Source organism: Podarcis cretensis (genome assembly GCF_951804945.1).
Source record: "Podarcis cretensis genome assembly, chromosome: 3".
Lineage (NCBI taxonomy): Eukaryota > Metazoa > Chordata > Lepidosauria > Squamata > Lacertidae > Podarcis > Podarcis cretensis.
The window spans coordinates 12,076,840-12,088,797 of record NC_137172.1 but is presented as its reverse complement, the minus strand read 5'-3'; the positions used below and the strand labels follow the sequence as shown (position 1 = coordinate 12,088,797).

Genomic DNA, 11,958 nt, shown 5'->3' with positions numbered 1-11,958 from the left:
CGCAGGAACTCGCAAGACATTTTCGTCTTGCGAAGCAAGCCCACAGGAAATTCGTTTTGCGAAGCACCTCCAAAACAGAAAACCCTTTCGTCTAGCGGGTTTTCCGTCTTGCGAGGCGTTCGTCTTGCGGGGCACCACTGTATTACTTCTGCATGCAGATATGGGGAAAGTCCTTAAAGACAACAATGGTATGTTTCTATCTTATGGAATATGCTGCAAGATGAGACCTTATCAATGGCTATTAACCATGATAGTTACATGGCATCTCCATGCTGAGGTGATGACTCTCACAACCAGATGGTTTGGGCAAACATCAAGGAAGGGCTACTGCTGCATTTGGCTTTTTGGCAGCATCTGACTGACTACTGTGGTAAACAAGAGGCTAAGCTACGTGGACCTTTGGCTGTTTTCATGTGTTATGGAGCCTGACCGCAGATGCATACCCCAATTGTCATGAGTAATAATCAGAAACCATTATTAAACGGCAAAAGGATAAACTGATGCCTCTTGCAATTCAGATCTGCTGTGCTCGAAGCATGCCTTAAGTAGGAAGAGTTCAAATGAGCATTAAGCCCTGCAAACAAAAGCCATTGGGCTGGCTGCTCAAATGTCCCACGTAACCTGCAAAACAGCATTATGAGATGCAGTCCCTGGTCAAGACATTCAAACTAGTGGAAATGATCCATTTAAGTGCATATGAAGAGCCCTGTGGGACCATCTAGTCCCGCATCCCATTTTCCACAGCATCTCGCTTCTGCAAGCACACTCTCCCTTCCTGTGGTTTCCAGCAGATTTTCATATATTTTTGACACAAGCCAGAATTTCTGTGGCCTCTATGGAACAATCTGAGCCCTAAAAATGCCACTGGAGTTCCTTAACATGACATGGATAATTCTGTCACTGGATTAATACTGTATTTTAAATGTATTACCCTGGCTGACTACCAGACATTTCAACTGACTAACATTCAAAAGCAGTGTTAAAAGTACCACCCCCACACTAAAGAGCCACAGGCGCATGAATCCCAATGTCGGCTCTCAACAAAATGCCCATCCTAATCAGCAAAGTTTTGTCACATTTATACTCCTGCCAGGGTCAAGCTGTAGTGAACTGCAGACCAAAACAATGCTGTGTTGTAAAAGACAACACTGGGGAAGCCCACTATGTCCCATCAGCTTTACCTCGCAGGTAAGTACAGTGAGGAAGGTCTGGGGTTTAAGAACAGGTTTATACATTTGAAGGGGCTTTCTCACCATCATCCATGATACCAGCTGGCTCACCTTTGTGGCTGTGACCGCTGCAGTCAAATTGGCATTCTTAGAAGAAGAACCATTTGAACTTGCTGGCGACGTCTGAGCTGCTACAGATTTACTGTTTGTACTATTTGCTCCATTAGTTGCACTGGCGGAGTGGGAAAATGTGAATTTGAAACCACCTGCTGAAGTTCTTTTGGGGAGATTCTCTTTGTCTTCACTCTCTTTTGCTATTGGGGAAAAAAATTGTTTAGCATTGTCATTAAGATAAATGACCTATATAAGCCGAGATGCATACAGCAGCTCAACTGAACTACTACTTCAAATGGTACTTCCAACTGGGGGAAGCATGGCAAAAATGGGGGGATACCTTTTTTTGTTTCCATGAATTTCTCATAACTATCTGGAAAATCGTCCTCTGACTTCGATTTTTCTACAGGGGGTACAACTGCTTCACCCTCCTCCTCTTCATCTTCATTGAACCACATTTCCTCATCATCCTCCAAGGTCCTAGCATCTCTACGGAACCTGTTGCTACGCAGTATAGATGGGACACTGTAAAATACACACACAAAAACACTCAAAATCTGACACGCGCGGAACAGGGGGGTCCCCTATATAAGATGACAAAGCTAGACCATGCTTGGTTGGTACAGTATGGAGAAGTTAGCAGAAAACCACCCTGAGAGTAGTTAGTTAATGCCAGCATCCCGGTCTTCCTCTAAGGAGCTTAAAGATAAAGGTAAAGGTGGCCGACTCTGGGGTTGCGGCGCTCATCTCGCTTTATTGGCCGAGGGAGCTGGCATACAGCTTCCGGGTCATGTGGCCAGCATGACTAAGCTGCTTCTGGAGAACCAGAGCAGCGCACGGAAACACCATTTACCTTCCTGCCAGAGCGGTACCTATTTATCTACTTGCACTTTGACGTGCTTTTGAACTGCTAGGTTGGCAGGAGCAGGGACCGAGCAACGGGAGCTCACCCCGTCACGGGGATTCGAACTGCCGACCTTCTGATCAGCAAGTCCTAGGCTCTGTGGTTTAACCCACAGCGCCACCCGCGTACCTTCTAAGGAGCTTAGGGCAGCCTTTTATAGGATTGTGGGCCACCTGAACTTCCACAGCAGCCAACTAGTCTTTCAGGGTCTTCTAACACCTTCAGGAATTACGGGCTGCTCTGCACCAGCCTACTTGTTGGCTCAACTAATCTCTGTTCCTCTCACCATGACAAAATCCCAGCATGAGAACTTCCCTAAAGGGGGAGATTCCCCCTCACCCCTGGATATATTGTATTAATGCATTAAAACAATCTATTTGCTGCCCTTCAGCTTTCAGGATGCCTTTCCAAGTCAGAGTCTCAGAGATCCAAGCAACATAAAATTTCCTTCCAGATACCTGTGACCTAATTCTTCTCTCCTCACCTTTGTTTTGAAATTAAGCAGCATGCTTTTCAAAGCAAACCAAGAAACAAAATGCTGAGATCCATAAGTCTTGGAGTTGTAAAGCTGAGAGAGAAATGTACTAAATACAAAAAGACCTGACCAAGTAAAACACTCTATTGTTATATACTGTGCATTCTTTGTAAGAAAGGTCGGCACATGTGACAGTATCATTAACAGGACAAGCAGTGCAGGAACAGTTCATGAAACCTTCTAGAAAGGCCAATCAAAGGTGCTTTCAGTTTGACGTTTAGGATCAAGAGGGATACCTGTTCAGTTTCTGGCTCTGTCTGTCTTTCTCTTGCTCATATTTTGTCTTCAGTCCTTTAAACGTCTGAACATATTCAATGGATTCAAGTGCCTTATAAAAGTTTTCAACTATATGTGCAGTAAGTGATTTGATATCTTCCTGCGTTAACACAAAACAAAAGCTAGCGTTACCAAGCTGGATAAGAAAACAGATATCAATCTCAGCCCATCACTGCAGTTAAATGCTAACTTTTCCCTTCACTGCAAAAGGGTAAAAGTGATTTAAGCTTGAAACTTGGGTTTCGTGATCGAGCAGCCTGTCTCCTCAGGAATTTTTTACTGAAGTAATACCCTCTGACAAAGTACACAAGGAGGAATTCCAGACGATTCACTCATATGCTTGTGTGCTACCTGAGCTAAAAGGCAAAGATATGCAGAGAACTCTGTAGCCACGAAAACTATGGCTGTATACACAAATACAATTCTGAAATGGGGGTGGGTAAGAGTTAAGAGTCAAAACACCTGCCCCCTTCCAAATTATTTTCCTCTACTAATTCACACAAGCCTTTGGTGCAGCACTTACAAAAATGGAATCAAACTAAAGGGGCTACTGTATTCATCTCCATGTGACAGCCAGTTTGCTTCCTGCCAAACAGGGATAAGATTGTGGCAGAACTCTTAGTATAAGTGGTGCTCTTCCAAGCTTGAAAGCTGTACTGTGTGTTTTATAGACCCTGGGGATATCCCTTATAGGCTGAAGAAAAAAGAAGCAGCCTCAGGGCTTTCTGTAAGACCGACAGCTCCCTCAATTTCCCAGAAATTTGAAGAGAAGCAAGTAATGGGTTAAAAGACTTTTTAAAAGTCAATACACCTATGAGAGAAGACTGAGATTTAAATTCAAATAAGCAATACTATTTCCTTTATTTTCATTACTACACCTGTCAGGCTATTAATCATTCTGAGTGCTCACAGGTTGCAGAACACTGAGCGTAGACATAGCCTGTTCCTCTCTGCCGCCTATTGACACAACCGTGGCACACCAGTCACGGCTGCAACGCCTGTAGGGGCAGAAGCCATACTATTTCTAACACAGATTTTTCAAATCAGTTCTATTTGGATCTCTGTGGGTGTGAAGAATGATTTTGAATTAACCACCCTACTGCCTCAAGCTGCCCTTTTTCCTGCGTGTGATGTTGTATAACAGGCTGGGGGAAAAAATGAAGTGTGAACATTATGATCATTGCTGACACTCAGAAACAGCAAGACTCAACTACGTTTTACCCAGAGTAGAACTCAGGAGCTTTAATTTCAGTGGGTCTGATCTATGCAAACCGCAGTTGAACACCACCTTTTAGCTTGAAATTACTAACATACTCTGGAAAAAAAATCACTGTCTCAAAATCACTAAATGAAACTAGCTTTACAAGCCTGATTAACTTCCTTTTGCATTTAAATGGGTGAAGTGTTCTATGATGTGTTTTGTATATGAATTCCTGGAAAATCACTGTGGAGATCAAGATGCACAGCCGGGAAGGAAGGAGAGCGTTCTAGTCATAGAGCGCACTAGAAACCTGGCTTCCTTTATGGGAATTTTGAGTCAACTACCCTGTTCAGCTGCTCCTCTCTTTTGGCAGCTGGTGGTAGGTGTAGAAGTCAAAACGTTTTGAGCAACGGCACACACAAGTGTTTCTCTGCAGCTAACGCAGTTTTTCTAGCAGAAGAGTGCCCCATACTCTTGTTCTGAATAGCACAGCCAGTAAAGCTCTAGGACAGCCTTCCCCAACTTAGTGCCCTTCCAAAGTTTTGGATTACACTAACACCAGCCAGCATGGCCAATGGTCAGGGGTGATGGAAGCTGCGAGACCAAAACATCTGGAAGGTGTCAGGCTGGGGGTGGCTTCTCCAAGGCATTTATGCAGGCCTGCCAAGACACTTTTAAGGAGTCTGAACAAAATATGAGAACAAGTCTGTGGCTCGCATGCAGGGTTTAACAAAACCACTTGCCATGCTCCCCATGCAGAGTGTTGCATCGCCCTGTAGTGAGTTGCAAGACACACGTGGCCAAACCAGGAAAACCCTCTGGAACAGGAAAGGCTGGACACAGCTGCTCAAGAGGCATCGTTGGGAAAGGCCAGCAGTGGAGGGAGAGAGAATAGGGAATGGACTCAAGATTCAGTCCTTTTCATGGGATACTCTAGTAGTAATGGTCCATTCCCCTATACTGCTGTGACTCAGGGTGTGTGTGTGTGTGTGTGTGTGTGTGTGTGTGTGTGTTTTGTTTTACACTTAACACATCCGTGAAGATGGCAGGATCCCCAAGGTCCTGGTCTACAGGGAGCTGACTTCAGGCACCAGGCCCATTGGCAGATCAACTCTATGTTACAAGATGTTACAGAAAGGTTGTTTTCTGCTGCTCCAGAGAAGCGGACACGGAGCAATGGTTCCAAACTACAAGAAAGAAGATTCCACCTAAACATTAGGAAGAACTTCCTGACAGTAAGAGCTGTTTGACAGTGGAATTTGCTGCCAAGGAGTGTGGTGGAGTCTCCTTCTTTGGAGGTCTTTAAGCAGAGGCTTGACAACCATATGTCAGGAGTGCTCTGATGGTGTTTCCTGCTTGGCAGGGGGTTGGACTCGATGGCCCTTGTGGTCTCTTCCAACTCTATGATTCTATGTCTGCAAACATGACATGAAGGCTGGTGACATCAACTTTCTGGTGTGGGAATCCCTTGCAGAAGACCACAGCACCTGGAGACAGACCATCTGGTCATGTATCCATAGCAGTGACCAAAGGAGGAATGACCGCTGGGAAGAACGCAGAGCGAAGAAAAACCATGGTCCATCTGTAGCAGTACAACCAGCGGCCGTCATCTGTCCCAGATGCTGTGTCAGCCTCTACAGCCACAGCATGCACTGCAAGCTGCCAACAGTTTGACCTCACCTCCAAAAGCTCACTCCTCCACAGTCTCCCAAGACAGATGGATGCCCACAACACATAAAAAAGTTATTTCCAGCGTTCAGTAGCAAGATCTAAAGCTCACACATGCCTGAAAGGTTTCTTGGAATTGAAAGCACAACTTACCACTCTGATGAATTCAAAAAGTTCAATGACTGCTGAATTCAGCAGATTGTACCTAGTTCCATTATCCAAAAGAGCGTTTATGACTGGCTCAAACAGGTTTCCTTTGGTGATATAACGGTTATAAAACTCATCCTTTAGGCCGATTATCCTCCTCATGAAACGAAGAGCACCTGCAATGTTAAAAAACATTTTTAAAGGGTCCTTTCTGGTTCTCACACTACCAGCATCTGCTTACATCAGCTGAAAGGAGTAGTCCAGTTTACTGACCAGCAGCAAACTATGATGTCTAGGACAGCCTTCCCAAACCTGGTGTTCTCCAGATGATATTGGACTACAACGCCCATCAACGCTGACCATGCTGACTGGAGCTGATGGGAATCTAAGAGTCCAACAACTGGAGGAAAGCTGGTCTAGGAGCCAGCTTAGAAAAGGAAAATTGACCTGCTACTTACACAGTGCCAAAAAGGTGTGTTTTGAATTCATCAAGACCAACACTCTTCTGAGCAAATCCTTGTTCATAATATAGTTCTTGATGTGATATGTGTGGTGTTCCACACAAAAGGTGAGCAGCTCCAAAATTAAGGCAAGCAGCTGTGCTGTTTGGTAGTTGTCTGCCAAAGGAACAAACCCCAGTTAGATACAATGAATCCTGCAAATGCCAAAGTCACGACAAAAATAGTGTTCGCCTAGGAGTAAGACTTTCCCCAAGCCAGACATTAATGTCAAGCAAGCTTGAGATCAAAAAGCTTTGCCATGGAGCAGAGTTCTCTAAGCACAAGCTGGGATCCTAGGTCTAGCATTGTTTTTATTTAAAATCTTTTGTACCCAGCCTCTCTGATTACTTAAGGAGGCTCAGGTTTACTAAAGTTAATAAAAATGTAATAACAAACAAACAATCAAACAAACAAACTTGCGAAAAAATCCTCAGTAACTGTATCAAATCAGTCAGCTGTTGCTACAGAAGATGCATGTACCTCCTTAAACATGGGTAGGCAAACTAAGGCCCAGGGGCCAGATCCGGCCCAATCGCCTTCTCAATCTGGCCCGCGGACGGTTATTTGGGGGCATAGGAATTCATTCTCCTCCCCTTTCCCTCCAAAATATAGTCTGGCCCCCCACAAGGTCTGAGGGACAGTAGACCGGTCCCCTGCTGAAAAAGTTTGCTGACCCCTGTCCTTAAATGTCCAGGAGTGTTTCTGAAAGTTCTCTAAAATCCCTTGGTAGCTGGTCTTGCCTGTGGCCACGGCACACCAAAAGCTTAGAGATTTGTGAAAAGCCTGTGCGCAGAGTGGCTGTATTCACAAAGTGGATGATTTCACACAACCATTCATGCAACGCATTTGTATGTCACATTCTTCAACCCTCCACATCGTGGAGGATTGGAAGGAGCCAAGGACACACTTGCAATCCTGGTTTCCCAGTTCAGACATAAACGTATAAAAGAATAGCCTTGTTGGATCAGATCAAAGTCTCATCTAGTCCAGTATCCTGTTTTCACAATGGCCAACCAGATGCCTGTGTGAAACATACAACAGCACCCGCTCATGATCCCCAGCTGCTGAAATTCCAAAGCATGCTACCTCTAATACTGAAGATAATACAGCCACCGTGGCTACTTGCTAATCCCATTTTAAGACATCCAAATCACCAGCCATCGCTACAGTTTGTGGTAGTAAACTCCACAGTTGAGTTATTTGCTGCTGTGTGAATAGGTACTTCCTTTTGTGTGTCCTGTATCTCTCAGCTTCATTAAAGCACTTTAGTTCTAGTATTATGAGAGAAATAGAAAAACCTCTCTCTATCCACACCGCACTGCAGTTTGACAAAACAAGATGCTTGCTATTCTGCCAGAGGCATGAGAGAACCACACAAGCACATGGCTCATTCCAGATCCTTCATGCTTTAGCAGACCAGTGGAAGTGATGGCTGAAATGCAGCCTTCTTGCTGTCAATTGGGAACATGATTTCCCCATTTTTTAGGGTGATGTCTCTAGCATGCCCCACTCCCCCAGGAGGAAGAAAATGTTGTCAATCTAAGATTCCTAGGAAAGGATCCATCCATATGTACACCTCATTTCAAATTAGGATGGTGGTGGTGGTGGGGTTTAAGAAAAAAAAAATCACAAATGCATCCACCTACCTGGGCAAATTGTATTACTCTTGTTGCTTCCAACTACCATATCTAAAAGAAGTGAAAAGATTTAGCACTGTTAAGTTGCCTGCTTAATGGCTGTGGCAAACAGAAAATACATTTTATTTCAAGGTCAGACAACTTCTGACTCGCCTGTGCAGCACAAGAAGCCCACCCAAACTATTTTTGGAGGGGGTTGTCAGGCACCAGAACCCACCTAATTTTGTTTGTAACACCACTGGAGTTGCACACATGTACTCCATCTGCGAATAGTACTGCGTTAGCCACTAAAAGTTGGTGGTAAAAGATAGCAGACATGCAAGTCAGCATGGAGAGGTTTGCAAAAAAGCTACAAAAACAAGTTACCAATCCCATTCTACTCTGCTTTCATTGCAGCAACCTTTGAATCTCAGAACTGCTTAAGTGACTTTTAAAGATATGGGTTTATTTTTGTAAGAAACCACTGTGCCTGAAAAAATCAGCAGCCTGGTTCACACACAACAGGAAACTGGTTTCCCACTGTGTGGCCAAGCCTGCATGAGCCTTGGGTTTGTGTGTTTCCTCTCTTCACCTTCCGAGCCTATGAAGAGAAGCTTCCAGTTTTAAACTAAACACGGTTCCCTTTGACATCCCAATGCTGGAAACAAAGATTTGTTTAAACTACAGCAAGTAAGAACAAGTCTATCTTGCTCTCAGATCACAACTCCTCATGTTTGGATACCAAGGGAAACGGTGCTTGCTTTAAAACTGGAAGCTTCTCTTCCTCATGGGCTTGAGAGAAGGAGGAAGCTACACCTGAGTCAGTGTGCTAGGCAAAAACGAGGAGACAGTTTCTCAAGAGATCCCTTGGTTTCTGAAATTATTTTAGAGTACAGTGGTACCTTGGGTTACATATGCTTCAGGTTATAGATGCTTCAGGTTACAGACTCTGCTAACCCAGAAATAGTGCCTCAGGTTAAGAACTTTGCTTCAGGATGAGAACAGAAATCGTGCTCTGGTGGCGCAGCGGCAGCGGGAGACCCCATTAGCTAAAGTGGTGCTTCAGGTTAAGAACAGTTTCAGGTTAAGAACGGACCTCCGGAATGAATTAAGTACTTAACACGAGGTACCACCGTAACTCAAAAATGAAGCACTGTACATCATAATGCAAGACCTTTTTGTCTAAAAATTTACAAAATGCAGTCAATATCAGCAGCTAAAACCCAACGACAGAAGGTGGTTTCTAGAACTGAAGCCCCTGAAGACCAGAATTTCCAGTACTCAGCAGTCAGTGAAAACAAGAACCCATAAAAATCTGGAATTTTACAACAGTACAGACATACCTTGGTTCTTGAACGGAATCTGTTCTCGAAGTCCGTTCGACTTCAGAAAACGTTTGAAAACCAAGGCGCGGCTTCCGATTGCTGCGGGAGCTTCCTGCACTCATTCGGAAGCTGCGGAGGACATCTGGCTTCCAAAATATGTTTGCAAACCAGAACACTCACTTCCGGGTTTGTGGCATTCGGGAGCCAAAACATTCGAGTCACAAGGCATTTGAGAACCAAGATACAAATACATTTGGACTAACCACAAACACAGCATTCAGATGTTAATGCTAAACCAGCTTAGCAAAAGGGGTACAAGCCTGGGTGAGATTTGCTTGCTCCTCTGGCACAGCCTTGAAGACACTAGAAGTGTTAGCTTTAGTTTCCAACTACAGTGGTACCTTGGTTTCAGAACAGCTTAGTTTATGAACGACTTGGATTAAGAATGCTGCAAACCTGGAAGTAGATGTTTTGATTTGTGAACTTTGCCTTGGAAGCAGAACATGTTCCATTTGTAAACTGAGTCTCCCGCTGCTATGGGAAAGCACGCCTTGGTTGAACAATGCTTTGGTTTAAGAACGGACTTCCAGTACGGATTAAGTTCGTAAACCAAGGTACCACTGTATTTATTTCACCTGAATGGAGAACTGTGACTAGGGCTAACTATGTTTAGGAACAGCCTCCCCCAACCCTGTGTCCTCAAGTTGCTTTGGACTACGGCCATGCTGATGGTAGTTGACACATCTGAAGGGCACAAGGTTGGGGAAGGCTGGCTTAGGAAAGCAAGCCAAAGACCTAGACCTCAGTTTGAAGCTGGCTTTCTTCCCCAACAGTTGGTTTAGGTTTGCCCATAATGAGGAAATGTGGTTAGTGCAAAGAGGAAGCTAAAGGTCCAATCTCCTTCTTGTAACTGTGCTAGAGGAGAATGGCAGCATGCAGGCTCACGCATGCAACACTAATCCATGTGAAGCAGGCACACTCTACTTCCACCAGCCTTCTGCAAACCTCGGACAGCTCAATACAACCAGGGCATAAAAGTATGTAAGTCTCGGTTTGAGTAAATTAATCCACCCAACAAAAACACAGTTTGTCCTGCAAACAGCTGCATGAGTCTGAAATACGAAAACGTGGATAGAAGAAGGCAGAAAAGACAATCAAAACATCTGATCTTACCTTTGTCGCTTTTGTCCTCTGATGTGTTTGCCAGAAGTGGAGCCGTGAGGACATGCATACAATGGTTGTAGAAAAAATTGAGAAACTCACTTTTCTCGGTTTTCTGAAACAGAAAATACTAACTAGATTAGCAAATATGCTAACAGCATGTAAAGTCATGCAGCTGACAAGTAACAAACAACCAAACAAAGAGAAATCAATGATGCTGAATTCAGCGCCTTCAAGGTATCTTCTACCCAGAAGAGATGCAAGCCATCACATTCCCACTATTATTATTTGAATGTTTTAAATAGCTTTGGGGGGGGGGTGGCAATCAAGCGGTATATAAATTGTATGAATACAATAAATTAAAAAAATCTGTAAAATTAGGGTGGCCTCACCCTAATGAGGTGGAGCAGGGCCCTTCTCTGCCCTGGTACCTAAGTTATGCAACTGCCTTTCTTCACCAATTAACATAGAATCCAAACTGTTGCTTTTCAAGCACCAGATAATCCCCCCCCCTTTTAAAAAAAGACACATTCCCATATGTTTAACATTCCTGAGTTTTAGTGGCTTGATGACTTTAAATGGCTCTGGAGGCTGCGGCTGTTGTGAAATTAAACTCTGTGTTTTACTTCCTCTTTAAATTGTTTTATAAGCAGCAGTTTTAAGATATGCTGTAAGATACCTTGAGACTCATATAATGAAAGGCAGGACTGAGATGCTTTAAACGACGATACGGCACGCACGCACTAGCATAAACATTCACACAGCTACGGAGCACTGGCTTTATTTCTATCATTCCATTGTGCAGTCACAATGGAAAAGAAAATCGCAACACATTTTGTGTTTTACCTCAAAGCCACCATGGCAGCTTACCTAGCTAGTAACCTTCAGATTGAGAGCGTGAACTTGGTCCTTCTAAATTAAAATCCCCAACTCTTCCCATTGCACCAGACTGAAATAATTTTTCTACTATATAAACACTTGCAACCAGCCCAAATTATGTAAGACCTTAGTTTGCAGGCAATGGTATTAACCATGCCCCACCTGCCATGGGGAGCTCAAAGGTCACCCAGTCCATATATGGTGTTGATGCCTTTCAATCCCCTGGGCAGCAGACATGACATCATTCAACCCAAGAGTGGACAAAGTTTGAACTGAACACAAAACGGTGTACAAGTACTGGAATCTCCACGCATATGAAAAGTCACGCACATGGTCTAAAATAAAACGTTCTGACATCATGCTGTGGGGACGGCATCTGAGATGAAGTAAAATTACCATTCCAGTTTTGTGGTGGAAACATATACGTACATATATTTTAAAGAAAAAACATGCTTCCAAGTAT

General features: G+C 43.9%; 1 protein-coding gene across 2 annotated transcripts in view; it reads right to left on the bottom strand.

The window, feature by feature from the left end:
- The window catches only part of PPP4R3B (protein phosphatase 4 regulatory subunit 3B), a 34,241-nt gene that overhangs the window by 3,357 nt on the left and 18,926 nt on the right, over positions 1 to 11,958 (bottom strand). For both annotated transcript variants that reach the window (XM_079968594.1, XM_079968595.1), the window contains exons 9-15: positions 10,629 to 10,731; positions 8,161 to 8,202; positions 6,473 to 6,631; positions 6,021 to 6,190; positions 2,959 to 3,098; positions 1,624 to 1,808; positions 1,281 to 1,483 (exon numbers count right to left, since the gene is read on the bottom strand). In XM_079968594.1, coding sequence (XP_079824720.1) covers positions 1,281 to 1,483; positions 1,624 to 1,808; positions 2,959 to 3,098; positions 6,021 to 6,190; positions 6,473 to 6,631; positions 8,161 to 8,202; positions 10,629 to 10,731 — 1,002 coding nt within the window. The remainder of the gene's footprint in view (positions 1 to 1,280; positions 1,484 to 1,623; positions 1,809 to 2,958; positions 3,099 to 6,020; positions 6,191 to 6,472; positions 6,632 to 8,160; positions 8,203 to 10,628; positions 10,732 to 11,958) is intronic.